The sequence below is a fragment of the Megalops cyprinoides genome, chromosome 3 (genome assembly GCF_013368585.1).
Source record: "Megalops cyprinoides isolate fMegCyp1 chromosome 3, fMegCyp1.pri, whole genome shotgun sequence".
NCBI classification, from domain to species: domain Eukaryota; kingdom Metazoa; phylum Chordata; class Actinopteri; order Elopiformes; family Megalopidae; genus Megalops; species Megalops cyprinoides.
The window spans coordinates 50021061-50042731 of NC_050585.1; the positions used below are offsets into that span (position 1 = coordinate 50021061).

General features: G+C 46.0%; 2 protein-coding genes across 2 annotated transcripts in view; both read left to right on the forward strand.

Moving 5' to 3' along the window:
* The first annotated feature begins 6182 nt into the window (after positions 1 to 6182).
* LOC118774568 (hornerin-like) lies at positions 6183 to 12522 on the forward strand. The gene is made up of 3 exons (XM_036523919.1): positions 6183 to 6278; positions 10024 to 12444; positions 12518 to 12522. Exons 1-3 carry the CDS (start codon positions 6188 to 6190, stop codon positions 12520 to 12522), a joined length of 2517 nt encoding a protein of 838 aa, XP_036379812.1. The 5' UTR covers positions 6183 to 6187.
* Positions 12470 to 21671, forward strand: part of smg6 (SMG6 nonsense mediated mRNA decay factor) — an 80073-nt gene continuing 70871 nt past the window's right edge. The window contains exons 1-7 of the mRNA XM_036524360.1: positions 12470 to 12556; positions 13112 to 13304; positions 14289 to 14399; positions 14490 to 14596; positions 14855 to 14933; positions 15587 to 15697; positions 18519 to 18737. Coding sequence (XP_036380253.1) covers positions 12543 to 12556; positions 13112 to 13304; positions 14289 to 14399; positions 14490 to 14596; positions 14855 to 14933; positions 15587 to 15697; positions 18519 to 18737 — 834 coding nt within the window. The 5' untranslated portion in view covers positions 12470 to 12542. The remainder of the gene's footprint in view (positions 12557 to 13111; positions 13305 to 14288; positions 14400 to 14489; positions 14597 to 14854; positions 14934 to 15586; positions 15698 to 18518; positions 18738 to 21671) is intronic.

Consider the following 21671-nt stretch of genomic DNA (forward strand, 5'->3'; position numbering starts at 1 on the left):
ACACTGAATAAAACTGTTTCTTTTAATCACTACCTCTATCAAAGGCCTCAAGGAGAACAGGAGAAAGGGCCTACATTCTTCCCGGGTCTGCTGCTGGGGGCAGGATGCATGGTGGATGTTTGCCGTATCATGCCATCCTCACTGCCGTGCGTAGTAACTTTGGGTGAGACTCTCCAGCTCGTGGTGCTGCATCATGTGTTTGTAAGCCGTTTATTCTCAGAGATCAGAGGAAACCAGAACAACTAAACCACACAACAGACAGCAGCTTACATGAACAGTCATAACCAGCAATTCAAATGCAGCTCCACCCGGCTGCTTACCAGCAATCAGCTGGAAATCAATTAGGACAGCAAGCAGTGTAACCTGTTCAGTCAACATAAACATATAAGCACGCACAGCACCACTCATTTAATGTGTTATTAAATTAGGAGGGCTGTCATTCATCTTTATTCATTATCTGATTAAAATATATATCAATGATTTATTACACTGTAAATTATATTACTATAAAATATTATACAATAGTTATTATTAGGGCTGGGTTTAAGACCACAACTGATTTTCTGCCAACCACACTGGGCAATGACAGATATGACAGTCATTATCTCATTTTCTTTATCTTATGCTGTTTGTCAACATACAGTCTTCGCTGGCATGCTTTCCTACGTGTTTATTTTTAATTTATTATTAATTAATTGTGAGTGTCTAATTTAAGGGTGTTGAATAATTTTACGAATGATGCAACAGCAAACCTTTTTTTCAGTTTCTCCTGTTGTGAGTGTCTGCATGAGAACGCGTGTCAGTTTGGGTACTGGATAATTGCATAATTGATTGAATGGCAGAAAAGAAAAAAAAACTTCAAAGATTCAATCTTTACAAAGTTTCTTCCAGAAACTGAGCAGGTGTGTGATAATTATTTTTTTCTGTTCCTAGTGTCCAGAGCCTATCATTTCAGTTAATGCCAAATTTCAGTTCAAAAAGAAAGAATAATGTAAGGTCATCTTGTCACTAAGATGTATGCTATTTCTATAATATTATATTACTGTTCTATTAAACAGGAGGGGTAAAGGAAAACAAGAATAATTATATAAATGTGTTATCACTATCATTGCATGGCACTGTCAAAGTATTAATAGGATATTCTTACACTGTTTGTCAGCTCCCTAATGGCATGCAAACATCTGACCTTTCTGGTCAGGGCTTAATTTTCAATTCATGTGAATCTTTATATCTTGTACATATAAATTCAAGTCCTGGGGACAACCCTAAAACTTTCAGAGACTTACTCTACGTGTTTATCTCTCAGAATTCCTGCCCACACCCTGACACCTGCTGGCCATTAATGAGTACAGCAGGCCCAATATCCAAAGAAACAGCAGCAGCAGCATAATATTGCATTCTACGCACACACCCCTTCTTCAGGCCAATACGCGTTCTGATCAGTGCTGCTGTGCTATATGCAGGGTTTACATGTCAATGTCAGTATGTGTGAGTGTGTGTGTGTGTGTGTGTGTGTGTGTATGTGTGTCTAATGTGTATCCAATGTATAGGACATAAACCCTGCCATTTCTTTTCCTCATTTGCCTTCCGCTCTATCCCTTTTCTTTCTCCTTCTGTGACTCTTTTTCACATTGTGTGGGAGACCATATTTCCTTCCTCTCTCTCACTGTGCAGTCAACCCCCATCACACACATACACACTGCACATGACTCATACAGATGACTCACAACCCACCCCACCCCTCCCTTCACAGAGCACTATATTATGCCCCCTGGCTAACCTAGAGAGCGAGAGAGGGAGAGAGAGAGGGAGAACGACAGAGATAGAGAGAGAGAGAGAGAGATAGTTAAGATCTTTCATTTTAGCATGAAACTGGCCATCTGTGTACAGGGAGAGTAAGAGACAGAGATTGTCATCTGTGTCTTGCTTAGTTTCTCTAAATTTATACCCACGTTATATCTCAAATCAGCGCTTCATATGCATGAGCTAAGCACTACAATGCTGCCAAAGCTTATAAACCACAGCAATATGAGAATTCCTTCACAATCATTCTCCCATTGTTCTTCCACACGTCTCTGCTCAGCTCAACTTAATCCAGTTCAACACAAGCTGTCTATCATGCAGCGTGGTCTCAAGGACCCGAACGTCTAAATGTGACGCCAATCCATACCTTTCTAAACGACTAATCGAGTGCAATGCAGGTGCCGTTGCCATACTGATGCGTCACATTGACGTTTGGCTCATGAGATCAAGTTGGGTGGATGATGTATGACAAATAAATGCAGAGATCTGATTCGCATCCTACGTTTTCCTTGTTCCGTATTCTTTAATTTAAAAACAAAAAAATCTCTCAGCCCCGTTTCTTTCAACATTTAGCTGCATTGTTCTCCTCATTAAATCTATTGGCATAAGCTGTTTCATTTAGTTTCTGTTTTGTTTTTATTTGATTGTACATCATCTGATATTTTTACCACAGCTGAACAGTAACATTATTGAAATTTCTGAAAGGTACCATAGACCAAAGTGCTTGCAGTTTCTTCCCTACAATGAAATTGAAATTCATCTGTCTATATGCTATAACATATTAAGTCAAGCAAATACAAAAACCATTCTTAATGTGTACATCCTTAATTTTGAACGAATTACAACTCAGTTAGTTGTCAGAGGTCTTCACTAAATGCCCATCAACAGTATGAGCAACGAAACAGAGTTTGTGCACTTATATCTGCAATATAATACAGTACAAGTGAAATTTGACAGTGATCTCCTCATCCATAACCTTTGATGATTCCCTACTCTTCTCCTCTCAATCTACCAAGAATCTCAGTGCCCTCACCCCTCCGCCAACAGCATACGACATAAACAGCATATCCTCCTACCAGCCTACACCAAACTCTTTCTGCGGAAAAGTAGCATTGTAGCATTTCCTCAGTTTATCTAGCTAAATAAATGGCTAACATGAAATTTTTAACGTATGTAAGTCACTCTGGCCAAGAGCATCTGCTAAGTGCCAAAAATGTAATAATGTAATGTAAGGTATTCAGAATGTGGCTCAACTGGTGTTTAAGGACTCCAGATATGCTCTATCTCTCCTCCCCACATATGCCTTTAATCTGCTGGGTTGTGTGATAAATGTATAGCATTTTCCCCTCAGAAAACATGAGGGCATTGATTGAATCCCACAGTATGTGTGTACCATTGTGATGAATGTTTATATTGATAGTTGCTCTTGGACGGCTCTTACATTACCTCTGTGGGGTTTAGTCATTGATCAGCCCTGTGGAAGCAAGGCCAGGCTTCCAACAGCATACCAACAATGCCATACCTCAATATTTTAGTTGTTATCATCCATTCTGCTGAGTCCCTCTCTGTCTTCAAGAAACATCTGAAGACACAGCTCTTCCGCTCTCACCTGAGCACCTGAAACACTTCCCCCCATCTCCCATTAAACTATATTTAAAAAAAAAGATGTAATGGTTTGGCTGTAATAGTTTAATGTAACGGTTTGGTTGTAATGATTTAACGTAATGGTTTGGTTGTAACGGTTTGGTTGTAATGGTCTGGTTGTAATGGTTTAACGCACTCACTAGCTTTACCTGCTAGTTGGTACCTCGTCTGGTCAACCTTCAGAACTTCGTCACGCAGTACTTCTAATATTGTTGACTCTGTATGGTTTTTTCGCTTGTATTGTATGGTACCTCACTTGTAAATCGCTTTGGATAAAAGCGTCTGGCAAATGAATAAATGTAAATGTAAATGTTACTGATGTGCAGCGTCCAAGAGGGAGCAACTTTTCTGACGGGTGACCGTGACTGTGGATGTCACGCGAGCACACAAAAGCTAGTAGTCATTCATCCAGTCTTCAAATATTTTCTTCCCGCTGACATGGGAGAATACGACTGTGGTGTCACACATGAGTGGACAAGGTATGAGATCACTCTTCGTACCTGTCCAGGAGAGTTCTCAGCTGTTCTCAGTGCACATTCACTCTGTCAAGCTATGTGTTGTCCATCTCTCAGGGTCATCCAGGGTGTAACTGGATCTTATATACAGAGGGCCCTGCCCAAGAGACTAACATCAGCCTCCTGAACTGGAAAACATCCTTCAGTTTCATTTCAGCAATGTACAAGTGGACCTGTATATCAGAGCTAAAAAGCGGTATGGTAGCTTGTGAGTTGCGCAAAGCTGGTAAGGCAGAACGATAGCAGTGGCATCACCCCTTGAGACTTGTCTAGTGTGGTTTTCTATGGAGCCGGGGAAAATTGCCTTTAGTTCAACTGATAATGTGTTGGTTTTTAGAGCGAGTTGCACAATGAGAACAGAGGTTCAAAATGAGAAGGTACGGACCTCTTTCATGTTTGTTACATGTGCTCACCTCACGACACAGCTACACGTAGTAGTGTCACCTGTGGTTCTCCATGCAAAGCCAGACTGAGATGTTGGATGCCTTAGTACACTAAAGGTTTTGGTCACACCTTTTCCTCTCATCCCAGTTGTCTAAAAAAAATCAACGAAATAAGACTGAGAGTCCAATTAGTGGCCTTGGACTAGTATCCCAGACTCTGATGGTTTTGTCTATTGGAGTCGTTAGCAAGAACAGCATAGCTCAAGGAAGGCATGTTGTCAGGTGTGGGGGTGGCTCTGGCATCCAAGCCCACAGTTATTAGGCCTGCGTGTTTACTTGCAAGATGAAGGCAATTACAGGCTTCACAGCCAGCGGGTGAATTTGATTACCCATAACCCTTTGCCTCATTCATTAAGATAGCTCAAACTTCTTATGGTTATAAACTACTAGGCCTGCAGTTTATTTGCACAATGAATGCAATTCCAGGCTTCACAATTAGGTGGTGAACTTAAATCAAATAGCTAGCTAGCTATCAATCAGAACCCTAATTATCTATTTATCTAGCTGCCTGGTGATAGATTGGAAATCTGATTAAAATAATTAGCTATCTTTAATAGACAGCTTGCTAACCTTAGCATGTAAACTTACTGAACAGCACTATTGCTTGCAAACAATACTTTCAAAGAATGCAACAGGTGTTAAATTACATTTACTTTTATTCATTTGGCAGATGCTTTTATCCAAAGCAACTTACAAGTGAGGTAAAATACAACACAAGCGAAAAACCATCCAAAGTCAACAATATTAGAAGTACTGCATGACAAAGTTCCAAAGATTGGCCAGGCGAGGTACAAACTAGCTGGTAAAGCTAACGAGTGCATTCGTCTTTGGAAAAAAAATGTAAACACCTCACAGATCAGTATGTACATGAAAAACAGACAGTCTAAAGTCATTTCAACAATATGCAAACGAGGACAGTGGAAAGTAATGAAAGTCAGACAGTGAAAGTCAGACAGTGCGAAGCAACAGAAATGCACTTGAGTACACTCAAAATTAGATTTAGAAATAGGAGTTTTATTTTTAATTTTTACATGTGTGATTAACGCCAAAGCAGTATGTTTTTTCCCTGTGCGTTTTTTTTTTTTGCTTTTTCATTTTCGGTTTATCACAAACCTGTCATACAGTGAACACACACACACACACACACGTTCTTGGGGACCACACTGAACACTTTCTCCCTTAATTTCTCCAATGTACTGTTCTGGGATGTAAAACGAGTAAATTAAGTGGTTGTACTGATGCAAGGTGCATACCGTGCTGTACTAGTTCCCAGTTGGTCACTTCAACCGCGTCATCAAGAATTGTACGTTTGCTGTCGTCTAACGTTGCATATTGTTGTACAATATGATTGTTTTGTTCAAATATAGCCGTACAAATTTCTTTGTTTAGTTTTAACATTTTTTTAAGTTTAGTTTTAGCATTTGTTCGGTTTTAACATTACTGCTATGAATGGCATCTCATACACATTTTAATACTTGAAAGTGCAGTTCATTCAATGCTGTCGTATTATATTCCAGTTCTGTATTTGGCTATTTCTCAATCAGATACATGTATTATGTGTTATATAATAAATGTATTAACCTTTTCTCACACATAGTCTATAGCGAAAACATCCCTGACCATGTTCGCTTTTGTTCGAATAATTCAATAAAACTGACAAAACTAACGACGTCATCTCTTCGCCCACTGCTTTGACTGTTGTTTTTCTAAACGCGTTCTCGGCGAGTGCGCGGTATTTGACCCTGCTGGGCCACCGTGTGTTTGTGTTTGATGGAGACGAAAATGGCGGATGAACTAGATAGAGTGCGGATTTCAGCTGCGGAGCTGCGAGCTGGAGCGTCGAACTTGGCCAACCACGAAGAGAGCCTGAGAGGTGAGAGTCCACCGGAGCATCTCTGGAGCACCCAAAAGGCGACAAAAGACAGGGTCACTCAAATAAGCTACACGAGTACGCACAAACTCCAAAGCCAAAGATGGGGGGTCCCCCGCGCTTGTTTTTGAACCCCCTCGAACAGTCTCCTCGTCCCCTCCTCTCCGCAACATGACAGCATGCTTGCACCCTCTGCTTCTGGTTCACCCTCTCTCTCTAATTACACCGTCCTCACACCCCACTTACGAACGTGTCCCCGGTTTGTCTGTCAAGTTCTCTGACAGGCCGAAACGGACAAGGCGGCAATTTCGTGTTTTTAAACGATAGCAACCTGGGTAGTTAGCGAACATAAACGGTTAGCTAGCCAGTCCTTTTGGAGGATGCTAGTTCTGGACTAGCTACCTCGCTACCAAGTGTATTAGCCTGCTAGCTCACCCGCTTGCTGGCTAAAGTTGTCTGTTTAACTATTCTAGCAAGCCAGTATCGTGTCTACCGTTAGTTAGCATGATAACGAAACTATATAGCGAGCTAGGTAGAGAGCGCTTGTTTCATATTTGCTGTCAAGTTGCTAGCTAGCTGCATTACCCGCGGAAGTAGCTAACGTTAGCTTGCTCGGTCTCATGGTCGACTAGGTGGCTATGAACTGTTTGCATAGAAATCAACAAGTCAGTGTGTGGTTAACAGGCAAGCTAACGGTATATTTTGGCCACTTGGATTCCTCGTGTGTATGATTTTTACTTAAAACACAGTAGTTAGCTGGCTGGTTAGAAAATGTAATTAGTTTGAAAGATTTTCCGCAAAATAGAATTATTTTTACATAAAATCCCGTTAGCGTTCAAAACGCTAATTCACGTGTACTCACGCGTAGAAAGGCGAAGTTCTTTGTAAGTCGAGCGAATACCTGTAGAAATAAGTGTCTCATGAAAACTGTTTATATCACAATGAAGCCAAGTTACACCGAGCAATGTGGGCTACATCCCCTCAGCTAACGTTAGCACTTTTCCATAACAGTACTTGTATAGCCAACTTTAACCAGGTTGTTTAATGAAATCCCGCAGTGTCCTGCCTTTACGATCTGGAAGGACTGTGGTTTCCCACACTGTGTGTCCGTGTGTCACATGCGCGAAAGTGTCAGCAGAAGTCAGACTCAGACTTCAAGCTGGCTGAGAAAGCCGATTCAGCTCTGCTGGGTTGCGGGAGACACTTTATATAAAGTCAGTTCGTATGCAGTTTGTATTAGAACAGTCCATACCAATGATTTGCACTGTGTCCATGTTTGAAGCGGGAATTTTTGTGTTGTAAGGAAAGTGAAGCGTCTTTTTGTCGTAACAATCTAATGATATATATAAATAAGTGTCAGTTACCCACATGAACAGTAGATGCGGCCGGTGCAATAGTATTTTTAAAGCAGTGCTACAGTTAGCCTAATGATTTGTACATTAAAAAGAGGCAAAAGACTCCTAACTCTCATCCTAAAACGTCCATGCTTTTACAGTTGGCGAACTAGCTTCAAGTTGTAGGCTTTATAACGCATAGTTCTATAAGTTCACATCACAGTTTCACCAAGTTCAGTCTTTATTATCATTTGTGTGGTAGCACCTTTTGGATTTCACTTTATACGTGAAAGCATCGCTCTGTTCTTGTAGGAAATAGAGCATTTTTCTTGCTTCTCTAGTTTTGTAGTAAACACTTTGTTTGCTTCATAATAACGTGTGCATTTTTAAAGACCGCTAACAAAGTAGGCTACTTTGATAAATTGAGGCAGGGTTCGTGACTTTTGGTGCCTGAGTGTGACTCCGTTCAGATGCCATGCCTGTGTGCCAGTTGAGGATGAGTCAGAGGTGGGTAAAAGTGTAAGGCACAGAAAGAGGCCCTGTATATTTCATCTCTTTTCCCATTTGCTTGCAGTACAAAATGTGAGGTAGAACAAATATCATTAGAAAGTGGAAGTTTTAAAATATTTGGAGCCCTCAGCTGGATGTCTTGTACCTTGAAACACAGTTTTGATTTCTGTGACAGAACGTCTCTTCAGTTTACACTGTGAATTATGCTCGAACGGCACTGTTGCTCTGTGAGTGAATCGAAGGTGTACACCCCTAAGACTGGCCCTCATTAAAATTTTGTTGATACAGTAATAGTAAGATGGCAGTACTTCATAATGGTCCCAGTACCCAAAGGATATTGCTACCAGTGTTGATAGCCATATGTACCAAATAAGTAGCAAACCTGATCTGTGAGCCATTTTATTGTATGCATTATCTTTAGTGTTCTTATCTGTACCAAAGATAGTGATGGCAATCTTTTTACATTCTGTTAGATGTATTTAGAAGTTCTTATCTGTGACGTACAATGAGTTTACATAAAAAGACAAACATAGGTTATGTATTATAAGATAAATTATATACAAAAAGCATACCCGAAATAACCCTGGTGTTCCTCACATTTTGTGGATAAAATAGCTTGATAAAACTGATCAGCATTTATGGGTGTGAGGGTTGTACTACTATTATGGTCTCATATTTCTATACAAATCAGTTGGGCCAAACCTTTAAAAAGAATTAATGCGGCAAATGAATATATGTCTTCTTTTATTGACTGTTGCCAGTAGTTGTTAAGCAGTCTCGTCATTTGGGATAAACTTTCAGCTATGTTAATGATATTTTTTCTATTATCCAAAACATCACCCAGCATTGCAGATGCTGCAGTCATATAGAGTGCCTTTCGTAGAATATTCATTGGAATCGTTTAGCTATAAACACATCCTTTATTTAGTAAGTGATGATGTAAAAGTTAAAAGTGTGATGGTAAAATTTAAAGGGGGAAATGATATTAATTTATTTTCAAAGGGTAATTCACAGATGCCATCAAGCCCATTAGCGTTTTCGCATCTGTCCAGGTAATACTGCAGAATGCTGTTTTGTTGATCAGAAAATATTTAAAACATGATGTTTTAAAAAGGTGTGACGCCAACATAATTACATATCAGTGTTGAATAGTTGGAATAATAAGTCCCCACATAGGCATCATTAGTGTGGGGTGACAGACATGCTAAGGTGCTTAGAGGGCAGTAAAAGTGGAAAGAGGAAGAATTAGAGTTACATTACAGAACATCTTTCCTCCAGTGGCTGAATTCTGTGCATTGGTCCAGTCTTATACTTACTCTGTGATGTGTCAGATATAGCCCTCCCCCCCTTTATGCTGTGTTTTTGTTTGCATCTTCATGATTTAAATAATGAAGGCTTACTTCGGTCCACTTTGCCTCGTGATTGTTGTGATTCTGTTTTGGAGCTGGGCTGCGACAGGCAAATTGAATGACGTAAGAAGTTCAATTAACGGAGAGAAACTGGTTGCAGCAACAGCTAGACTTTGATGACACATAGGATTTAGTGCTGCTTTCTCGGTAAGAGACATTAGTGTGTTTAATAGCTGTAATTAACATGTTTTGACTTCATAGTTTATAACAGTGATATATAACTGTGATTCAGTCAGGTGAATTTTGTCTTAAAATTAAATGACGCTATCTATAGAAGGTGCATGGCGTAATTTCAGTAGACCCAGTACCAGGACGCACCCCTGTAGACCACTTGTCTTTTTGTCCTTTTATCCTAGTGAAGTTTAACAAATGCAAGTTATAGTCAGTGTATTTAGATGGGAAAGCAGGTGTTGGTGATGGGTACTGCAAATTCCTTCCATGTGTCCCATTTGCCTGTGCCTTCTCCATCACTGCCTTTTCGTGTCCCCCATCCAGACTCGCGAGAGGAGAGGCGAGGCCCGCGTCAGCGCGAGGGGAAGCGGCCGGACCTGCAGCGCTACCAGCCCGTCCTGGGGCCGGGACACAGGCGCAGAGACACCGCAGAGGGAGAGGGGCCCGCGGGCTCCAGACAAACCCAGGGCCTCGGGGAGCCGGAGAGGATGGAGAAGGCAGAGGACTTCACGCCGGCGACGGACCACGAGACCGCCGCGGACACGAAGGCGTGTCAGGGGAGCGCGGAGAGGCCGGATAAAGATGCTGACTGCGCCGGCGCCGACCAGGGCGGCCCGCACACCATCGGTTCCCAGGACTTCGGCGCGGAGCCCGGCGGTCGATCAGATTCGCTTCACCACGCTCGGGCAGATTCTGCAGGCCCCGACAGCCAGCAGCAGGACTGTCCGAATCCTGCCGCGGAACCCAGCGCTACCAACGCTTGCGCGTCCCGGTCTCCCAGGCCGGCACGGAAGGTTCGTAAGCCTGACCGGGAGATATATCAGCCGGGAGGGAGGAGGTGTCAGCAGCAGCAGCATGGCGCCAAGGACACCGGCTCAAGCAAAGAGCCAGAGAGAGCCGCCAGAGAGGAGCAGAGGAGGGACTGCCGTCCGGGCAAGGACGCCGGAGAGAGTGAGGAGCGAGGAGGGGGGAAACGGAGAGAGGACAGAGAGAAGGGTGAGGAGGGCAAGGAGACGGCCAGGAAGCAGGAGCACAAAGCCGCCTCTGCCGAGCAGGGGAAAGGGAAGAGAGAAGCTGGAGGCGCTTCCACTGCAGCTGACGCTGGTGGTGGCGCAGCAGTGGAAAACCTCACAGGCAGGGTGGAGAGGCTGAGCGTCAGCGTTTCCTCAGGGGCGGAGGTGGAGGGGAAGAGAGGAGGGGGCGAGGAGGCCGTCGGGAGGAGGAGGAAAGCGGGGAACGAGGGAAAGAGAAACCGAGCCGGAGGAGGGGGGCCGCGTGGGGGAGACGAAAACGTGGAGAAGAAGAGCGAGAAGAAAGGGAAGGGAAATCGGAAGAATAGAGGAGGGGAGAAGGAGGCAGACTGGGAGCCAAAGAAGAGAGGGGGTGAGAGGGGCAGGGTTGTGGGCGACAGAGAGGTGGATGAGCAGGAGGATGAGAGGGGGGGAGAGAGGGACAAAGAGAGAGAGAGGGACACGGGAGGGTTTAGAGACAGGGAGAGGGAGCGAGACACACCAAAGGACACGCAGAGGGATAGAAACAGGGAAGGGGAGGTGGATAAAGCGAAAGAAAGGGACGGAGGGAGAGGGACGGTCAGGGAGGCGGAGGCAGCAGAGCAGGGACAGGAGGGAGGCGGCAGGCTGCAGCACGGAAGCTCCGGTAAAACAGCCCTCGCGTCGAAGCGCTACTCCAAGTCCGACAAACGCCGGCCCCGTACCTACAGCACCAGCTCGGCCAGCAGCGGGACGAGCATGGAAGGCCCGGGGGAGGCGGGGAGGAACAGAGGCCCCTTGGGACTGGGGAAAGCGAGGGGCCGAGGGAACGGGGGGGTGTCGCGGCCCGCGTCCGCGGGGAAGGACCGGGAGGACTGGGGGAGGGGGCAACAGCTGCAGCAGAAGAAGAAATCGACCCGAGATTTCTCCTCCACCGACTCTCTGGAGGAGAGCGAGACCGGCAGAGAGGGGGAGACGCGGAGGCTGAGGCAGAGGGAGAGGAACAGGGAGGACGACTGGAGCCCCGACAGGAGGGCGGGGGAGGGCCAGACCTCCAGAGGAGGAGCTGGCGGGAGGAGCGTGGGCGGGATCCTGAGGGTGTCCTTCGACAAGCCCTCGGGCGCCGGGGAGGACCTGCAGAGGAGGCAGGAGGCGGGGCCCCGTGGGCGAGGGAGGGGCATCCTCGTTCTCCCCACCCATACTGACATCACGGTGTCCCCAGAGCCGGGACCCAGGCTGCTGATTGGAGGGAGAGGCGGGGCCGGCCAGGGCAGGGGCAGAGGAGGCCGGGGAGGAGCCATCAGGAGACTTTGGGACCCCAACAATCCTGATCAGAAACCGGCTTTGACCCGAGGCCAGCAGTACCAGCAGCCCCTACACCTGCAGCAGCAGGGGGGTTACGGTCAGCTGCACTTCCTGGATACTGACGACGAAGCTGCAGGGAGTCCCCCAGTCCGCCAGGGGGAGCCCTTCCAAAGCTTCCCCACCTCCCAGCAGGCTGCTGCTATGAATGCGGCAGCCATGGCCTACTACAAGTTCCAAAATTCTGACAATCCATACTGCTACCCAATGCCGCCCAACGCCCCCGCCCGCTACCCGTACCCCTACCACATTCCCTACCAAATGCCCGGCGCCAACGGCGTCTACCCCACCACGCCCTCCTTTTACGCGGGGTACGGCCAGCCGCCGGGTGCACAGGGCTACTCCCCGGCGGGGACCCAGCTGACCCCTGAGGAGGCGGAGCTTCAGGCCAGGGGCGAGCTGGGAAAGCTCCTCCGCGTGGCGGATAATCAGGAGCTGCAGCTCAGCAACCTGCTGTCCCGGGACAGGCTGAGTCCCGAGGGCCTGGACAGGATGGCCCAGCTCAGGTGGGACGGCACACAGAGACAGCTCTGACTGACACCTTCACTGCTGCCTCACACTGTCCACAACACTCACAGGCACAGGAATTTTACAGATGGAAGTGACACGTAAATCCATTTCCATGACAAATCTGTCTTGTGCCACTTCATATTTCTCTCCCTAACTGAGTTCGATGAATTTAATAACCTTTTTTCTTCTCTGCATTTAACCCTTTCGCACGTAAGTCCTAAAGTATTTCCAGCTGCTCCCCAGCGTTTTATGCTGTGTAGCGCACGTGTTATGTTACGTGGTTCATTATGTTTTCATTAGCATTAATACGTTTCTCATAGTTTTCACTGCCACATTTGCTGTATTTTCTAATGCTAAATCACTGTTTCCTCAAAGCTAACGTCAGCTAGAATTTTTCTGATTCGGGAGTCAGAACTGTGTTATGCTACTTATGTTGCAACTTATGTGAGTCTGCATTGAAAAATAAATAATCATGCTGCATTTGTGGAATGTTTTTGTGAAAAAGCAGTGGGCTTAGAACGAATGTTGCTTTGTTGCGTCACTTGTACCAGGGCGGAGCTGCTGACGCTGTACGAGCGAGTGATCCTGACGGACATAGAGTTCTCCGACTCCCAGAACCTGGACCAGGCCCTGTGGAAGAATGTGTTTTACCAGGTCATAGAGCGCTTCCGCCAGCTGCTGAAAGACCCGGCGGCGGACAACGCCCCGCGCATCAGGGGCATGCTGCTCACTCTGCTGGACGAGGTACGCCGCACTCACATCCGGGAACGGCACGCTCACAGAGCCGGGTACGCCGCACTCACATCCGGGAACGGCACGCTCACAGTGCCGGGTACGCCGCGCTCACAGAGCCGGGTACGCCGCACTCACATCCGGGAACGGCACGCTCACAGTGCCGGGAACGGCACGCTCACAGAGCCGGGTACGCCGCACTGACATCCGGGAACGGCACGCTCACAGTGCCGGGAACGGCACGCTCACAGAGCCGGGTACGCCGCGCTCACAGAGCAGGGAACGCCGCGCTCACAGAGCCGGGAACGGCACGCTCACAGAGCCGGGTACGCCGCGCTCACAGAGCAGGGAACGCCGCGCTCACAGATCCGGGTACGCCGCGCTCACACAGATCCGGGTACACCGCGCTCACAGATCCGGGTACGCCGCGCTCACAGCGCAGGGAACGCTACGGACGAACCCGAGTCCTTCCGCTTCGAGGCGTTGCGTTAACGGCAGCACACGTCACACTCAAACGAGCGCTGAAAGCCGTTTGTTCTCTGCTGAACAGATGGATCCGTACACGTGGTACTACCAGTGACTTGAAACACAGCAACAGATTTTGTTCAGTGGGTTTTTTTTGTTTGTTTCATGTGTAATGAGCATTGTCCTATTGAACTGCTTATCATTATCAAAACAACATTTTGTTGATTTCAGCTTTAATCGAAGGTATAGTGTGTGTGTGCCAGCTGAAATAGCAGTTGCATAAATATTTGCCCCACATTGAAGGTCATATTGCAAAGTAGAAGGATTGAATTCTGTTCTGCTTTTATAATTAGCCTGTCCTTTGGCAGTGCTTTCACATATGTATATAAAACATTTAAAATGCAAGTTCTGTGTTATTAGCTTGTTTTACAATTAAGATGAGCAATCTCCGTAACATCAAATCACTCTTGTACGTGTGTTCCTGTTTAGCCAGGGCTAGCGGTTCTGAACGGGTGTGGTCTGTGTTTCCAGGGGGCTGTTTTCTTTGACGCACTCCTGCAGAAGCTTCAGACGGTGTTCCAGTTCAAGCTGGAGGACTACATGGATGGCATGGCCATCCGCGCGCGCCCCTTACGCAAGACGGTAGGGACCCCGCTTCCCAAACCTTTAGAAGATGCTCCAGCCGGACCGTTAAGGTGTTTTATATTTAGTGCGCCTTGTGTTGTCGTGCAGGTGAAGTACGCCCTGATCAGCGCCCAGCGCTGTATGATCTGTCAGGGGGACATTGCCAGGTACCGCGAGCAGGCCTGTGACTCCGCCAACTACGGCAAGGCGCGCAGGTAAAGCCGTCTTCACGCCCGCGCTAACGAGCTGTTATTACAGGTAGAGAGACTTCATCGGAATTTCAGGAGTCATAAAAACGAATCTAACACATCCTCGCCGGAGTGAAAGTATCAATCGCAGCTTATTCAGAACAAGCACGTAAAAAAACCATGCTAGTATCATTTCGTGTTTTCGTAATGACTCTTGTTTTCATTGTGTCACTTTGGTTTTTTTTTTTGCTGTCGTTTCCTGTCCCATGGTGCGAATCTCTGCAGCTGGTACCTGAAAGCGCAGCAGATCGCCCCAAAGAACGGCCGGCCCTACAACCAGCTGGCTCTCCTGGCAGTGTATACGGTGAGGGACTCTGCCTTCCCCTCTGAGCTCCAGGACCGGCCCTTCAGCTCTCATATGCAATCCTAACGTCAGAAGTAAAGCTCCGTCTCTTCCGTTTTGACTGAAGGGAAAGAGAGAATTCGGTCCCTGTTTTTTTTCAAATTTAGCTGAAACATTGAATCCATACTTGTTTTTTTTTTATTTTGGTTGCACAAGTGTATGCAACTTGTTCACATTTAGTTAGATGTGAAATGCTAAATTCTAAACTTGTACGAATTTCAACCACCTTTTTTTCCCCTCACTTAGATTGTGTGTGAAACAGTTGTAGTTCTGCCAATGTACCATTAGATGTCAGTGCAGGCAAAGAAAAAAAAAAAACATAGGTGGGTTTGATAGAAGCCGTGAATCACCGGCAATTGCCACAGCAGTGTCAATAATTTTTCTGGGAAACAAGAACGCATGAACCTACGGTTCAGCAAATACATCGCATGTATACATGCTGCTGGGTTAGCTGTGCTCTCTGGCGTGGAGCACAAAAATCGGTCTTATATCTCAACCTGCTTTATCTTTTACATGCATTTTGTTTCTGGTGACACTATTCTTTGTCTCAAATTCAACCTCTGTCCCCTGGCCTCCATGGCCACCCCGCTCTCCCCCCTGTCTGCCCTTCTCAGAAGCGGAAGCTAGACGCTGTGTATTACTACATGCGAAGCCTGGCAGCCAGTAACCCCATCCTGACTGCCAAGGAGAGCCTGATGAGTCTGTTTGAGGAGACCAAACGCAAGGTTAGCGGCCGCAGCACGGGGAAGCCATGGACGCGGTCAGGCATGCTTAGCCAGCCGTTAGGGATGAAGGCATGAATTACGCTGGCTGTAATTCTAACCTTAAGTGGTGATGTTTGCCCTAACTTTGGGCTCTGCAGTAAATTGTGGCGTCTTTATTCCTTTCATATTGCATATCATTCATATTACAGTTGGTGTTTTTTTTTGGTTTGGTTTCTTTTTTTTTTGGGGGGGGGGGATCCAAAGCACCCGACAAATGGATAGGTAAACACATTGCAATTGCTGTCTACGTCATGGGCTTCATGCAAGGGTGTGAACTTCAGGGCTTATTTGCCTCAGTACGCACTGACAATGGGCCTTTTAAGCATCTGTGGGTAAAAAAATAATACACTATACACTATGGTTTTTGCTTTCTCAATATGCATGCTGTAGTGTAACAGTGAAAATGAAATCCAACATTTTAATAAACATAACTGCATGTATTCATGCTCTATTATTAAATTATGGTTCTGTCAGCTTACCTGCATCACAATCTAACACATTATTTATAATAATTTCTATCTTATCATTTTAAATAAAACATGATGCCACGGTAGATATATATCATGGCATTTCTTCAGCATTTTATAAACAACAGCCTCACTTCTGCTTTGGCATGTTTCAAAAAAATGAATTGCCATTTGAAGTCAAGAATGATTCAGAAGTCCATAAAATGTCCGTAATGTACATTGAGCATAGAACCACCATCACAGAAACATTGACATGTAAATTCTTTAAAAAAAGTAAATAAAAATCCCAGTTAAAACAAAAAAAATACCTAAAAAACGTTACAAATCACCTGTGGCTGCATCACAAAAGTTATTTCCAGGCCGGGTTAATGAACATTGAACTGATCTGAAAAGGCAGTGATGTCAAGATGGCCATGCCCCAAGTGAGATATGACATGATATGAAACGCAATGTCAGACGCAATGCTCGGAATGTCCATATTAATTCATTCAGAGCTTTGTAATGAATATGCAGGTGCTACAGGAAGACACCTGTTGGTGTTGGTGCACCATTCCTTGTTCATACTCATCCTTTGGGGGAAAGAAAGGAAGGATTAGCTAGCTGGCTAACAAAGGAAACAAATTTATTAAGAATATAAATGTTATTACGATAATATAAAAATGAATTCACTTACCAGTCTTTTCATGTTAAAATATTGTCTGACATGCTGCATTCATTTATCGAAATAAACCCCAGCCGTAGCACCCAGCCATAACTAGCAAACTGAACACAGCTGGTGGTTTTATGACACAATGCTTAAAGTTCATGTTAATCATCATGTAAGCACACCATGCAGATTATTTACATAACTTCCATATGCTTTTTATGCTTCATAATGTTTAAGGCTTTAAAAAGCTTTAAAAGGGGAAACTACATTCAGAGCCTTTCCACTCTTCCATCCTCTAGATTTAGGGAAAGCCGTGACAGGTTTGGGTTTGAGGTACAGTGGCACGTTGCTAGTTAACCTATCGTGATGAGAATCAGTAGCAAGGTTCATTAGGCGATGAATGGTTTTGAATATGGTCATAAAACATGCTTGTTTACATACATGCAGCGCAGTCTTGCTTTACAATCACTTGCTTTCATCACTCAAGGAGTGAACTCGCACCAAATTAACTCAGGAAGTTTTATATAAGAACGCATTTAGTTGGCCAGCTAGGTCAGTGGTTCATTCATCAGTGCTCCGCATAGGTCTACTGTGTCACCTTCAACTGTACAGCACATGTGGTTGATGGTGAGTGCAGACTCTTCGCACACGGCCTGACCGAGAGTCTCACAGCTACATCTTCCAGTGGCTGCGCTAGATTTCTGTCTTACTGCATCATAGCGTCGAAGGGTTTGTCTGCGCGCCTCGATTGTTCGCTGTCTCACAGCATGCTGGTGTTTTTGTGGCATGCCAGCTTTGCATTGCAAATTTTGAGTTCTACTACTGCTTCCGCTGTCAAATCAAAATATCTTTTCAGTAGTGTAAACAGCTCCATGTTCAGGCAGTTTAGTTGCTGAGTGCTTTTTCTAGGATTAGGCTTCAGACCGAGATGGTGAAATCTGCTGGCATTTAATCAGAGCGGCTAACTTACAAAACACATAAGCACTTCCGAGGTACCTCCTCTTATGAACGCTCCCCCCCAAAACCTACATTTTAGACTGGAAAACAGTGGCGGCTGTCCTTAAACAAGTTGCCGTTGTTTTATTGTTTTATTATTGTTACTAAGATGTTCATTTGTAAAGATGTTCAAAGATGTTTGCTCATCCAGGAAATTGATAATGCAGACCAAAATGGTGTTTTTGAATTTTAATCGTCAGACATATATATTTCAAATATATTTTGAAGTTGTATGTCATTTAGCTCACACTTAGTGACCCTTCCCTAGCACAGCTCACAGCAGTTGGCCTGCCGCTAAAATCTTGCTAATGCTATTGACCAATCAGTCTGCTTCTGGCAACTCTCCTTTCTTGGTACAGAGGGTTGCAGTGTGGAGCAGGGCTCATAACCGAAAGGTTTCTGGTTTGATTCCCCCGCTCGGGCACTGCTGCTGTACCTTTGGGCACGGTACTTAACCCACAATTACCACCTCAAATATCCAGCTGTATAAATGGGTAACACATAAAGTTGTAATCTATGTAAGTCGCTCTGGATAAGAGCATCTGCTAAATGACAATAATGAAATGAAATGTAAAATGAGATTTGGTCTTGCTTGGAGCCATTCTGGTGCAGTTTGGGCAGAGTGCTTCCCCGGGCAGGCTGTTACCCTCTGCTTCCCCCCTCTCTGCCGCAGGCCGACCAGCTGGAGCGGCGTCAGCAGCGGGAGTCCGACGGGGGGTCCCGGGGCCCGAGGGGCGGAGGAGGAGGAGGAGGCGGCCGCGGGGAGGACGCCGCCCGGGTGGAGATCTGGGTGCGGCCGAGTGGGCAGGCGGGCACGGCGTCCCGCACCGGCAGCGAGTCGGGTCGGGACTCGGAGCAGGACGGCGAGCTGGGGACCCTCAGCGCCAGCGACGTGAGTACCCGACCTCTCTCCGAAATCTTCCCTCCCCCCGCGCGCGCCAAGCGTGCCGTGTTACTGTCCCCCTGCAGACCCTCAGCGGACTTTCTTTACTGCCGCGTGCTGTGAGTTTCATGAAACATGACAAGCCCCTCAGAGCCAAGATGTCATTAATCAGGGCCCTTTACAAACACGGCGCAGCAGATACTGGGAGCCGAATAAAAGGGACAGGGAGAGAGGAAGATAAGTGGCACTTTCTCTTCTGTCACCACACGCGCGCACCGCAGGCCAGCTCGTTGAGGGCAGCCCGGGACCACAGCGGTATGGTATGAAGGCCGCCACCTCGGGTTTGGAGAAAATCAGACCGTGCGCGAAAAAAAAGCACTGGTCGTTCTTGGTCATTATCATCATTATCATTATCATTTTTCTGTTCTCTGTGGAGTGAGTGTGGCGTCGGGCAGGAAGGGAAGGCGCACTGATATAATCCTCCTCGCACAGCACCGGGAATTGTGTGTTTGCCTCGGTATCGAGCTGCATGTGTCGTATAGCAATTAGTGCTAGAGAGCGGCTTTGCGCATCGTAAGCCGCCTCAGCAGGCCCGTGTGCGTCCGGGCTGGTATGAGAGTTCATGCGTGTGGGCATGGGTTTGTGTTTTTTTTTTTTTTTTTTCTTAAACTTTGGTTGTGTTTGAAGCATTCATCCGTCTTTGTGCGTGTGCAAGAGTGAGGACGGGTCTGTGTGTGTGTGTGTGTGTGTGTGTGTGTGTGTGTGAGAGAGTGAGAATGGGTCTATGTGTGTGTGTGTGTGAGAGAGAGAGTGAAAATGGGTCTGTGTGTGTGTGTGTGTGTGTGTGTGTGTGTGTGTGTGTGTGTGTGTGTGTGAGAGAGAGAGAGAGTATGTGCCATTTGGCCACCACTGCATGGCTGGAGTCACGTCCCCTGTCAGAGCGACAGTGGGAATGTGGTCATATTGGTTGAGACCAGCTCATAAAACACTGCACCCTGGCCCTGTCACCATCCCCTTGCAGACAGAGGCAAAGGGGGAAGCCACACAAATTCGCAAGAGTTGTGCAAAAAAAAAAAAAAAAAAATTTTTTTTTCTTTCTGACACCATTTGTTCTGTCGGTCTCAGGGTCAAGACCTTAAGGTTCTGGCTTCTGTGGTGTGCAGCTTCTTGAGAGAAGAGGCAAAGAAGAAGAAAGTTTCCTCTCTGTCAACTGTTTTTTTTTTTCCCCCCTTCATCTTCAACAAACTCACGTGTTTTCCAGTTCAAACGTTTGAGCAGATATCACTAAAAGTCGAACTGTAAAATGCAAGGCTGCCAGTTGCATGCGCAACACTGCAGAACTCCAGCGGTGAAGTTCGCCCACAAGTGCACGTATACACCTGCACAGGCACACGGCCGACGTTGTTTCGGCTGATCGGGCAGAGGTACAGCCATTCTGGATTTCAGTCAGGCGCTATTTTTAATTCACGATATGCAAATCAGCAGTTCTGGCGAGACCTAAAAAATTGGAACCCTGTGATGTTAGCCTCCTTATTATGCATACCTGCTTTGCAAAAAAATGTTGCAAGTGTGTCAAAAATAGGACACTCTAATGCTGGGCCTGTGAAACTGATTAAGGAAGTTGGGGGGAAAAATGGCGCCCAAATATTTATCTTACAAGAGATTCATAGTTAAAAATACCAGTCTTGTATATTAAGATAAATGATCTTATCATGAGAAAGTTTCCTTTCTGAAGAAGTAAGCAAGGAAACATTGCTTAATAAGTAACTGGGGAAATGTAAACAGTCTTTTCTGTGTTGTTGAATTGACCGAGCGGAGCTGGTGACGGCTAGGTGTTAGCTTATGCCTCTTAAAGAGCAGTTTGGTGATACAGATTTGTTGTGGATTAAATTTTGGCTGTGGGTTGGTCAGTCATGGAGTGATCCCTGTGCTTGTATAGTTAATCTGTGGGCCATTTTGTCAGTGAAGCCAAATGTAACACCACATCCCACATCGTTGCAGAGACAAGCGTTTAGGGTTAAGGGTTGCCCAGTTAGGGCTGTTTCACTGGTAACGCTGGAAGATGATAATGATTCACATGAACTAGAACAACAAGCAAATAGTGTAAGCCGAATGATAGGTTGCACAACATTAAGGAGTATTTACAAAACCGCTTCTTTGTGGGCACACGTGCGATTGCGCCTGGGTGACAACTAGGCTTCTCACGCTCACAGCATGAGAAAGAGTTACTGCAGAGGGATGTTCACATCACAGGAGTGCAGCTCAGTGCACTGGTGGAAGGTCAGTAGAGATCACCTCCCACGGTAAAGAGAAAAGCCTGGAGGGCACCTCTTTATTCTCTGAACATCTGTGCCAGCCGAACAGGTCTGCCTTTCTGCCAGTCTCAGAGCTAACAGGCTGCTGTCCCCAAGCATGCCAACACGTTCAACACCCCCCCCCCCCCTTAGAAAACATTACTGCGAGTAAATTATTATTTAAAAGAAATGAACTCTGTCCAGATGCTGACATTGACATATTCCATGTTTCTTTACCCTCTCGCCCCTGGCAGCTGGTTTCGTACGTTTGCATGATGGTTAGCAATTTCCTCTAATGGACCGGTCCTAAAACTGCATGCACGGAAAATAGTTCCCCCCCCCCCATCCTCATACCAAATCGGAGCGCTCTACCTCTATTGGCGGTTTTATCGTGAGCAGTTCTTCCAGCAAAAAGCAGGATCTGACACCTCCGTCATGTGGAGGGGGGGTCTGTGTTTTTATGCATTTTGGCGTGTTTGTTTGAAAAATCGTACGTGCACAATTCTGTGAGTAATTATGTGGTACCTTCTGGGGCTCTGCGAAACTGCAGAGGCATCCGTGGTGGTGTTTTTCACACAGCGCTGTTTTCTGAACGTAGGTTAGGACGGGTTGACCGATAAATCACTAACATTTGAAATGGGGTAACCAG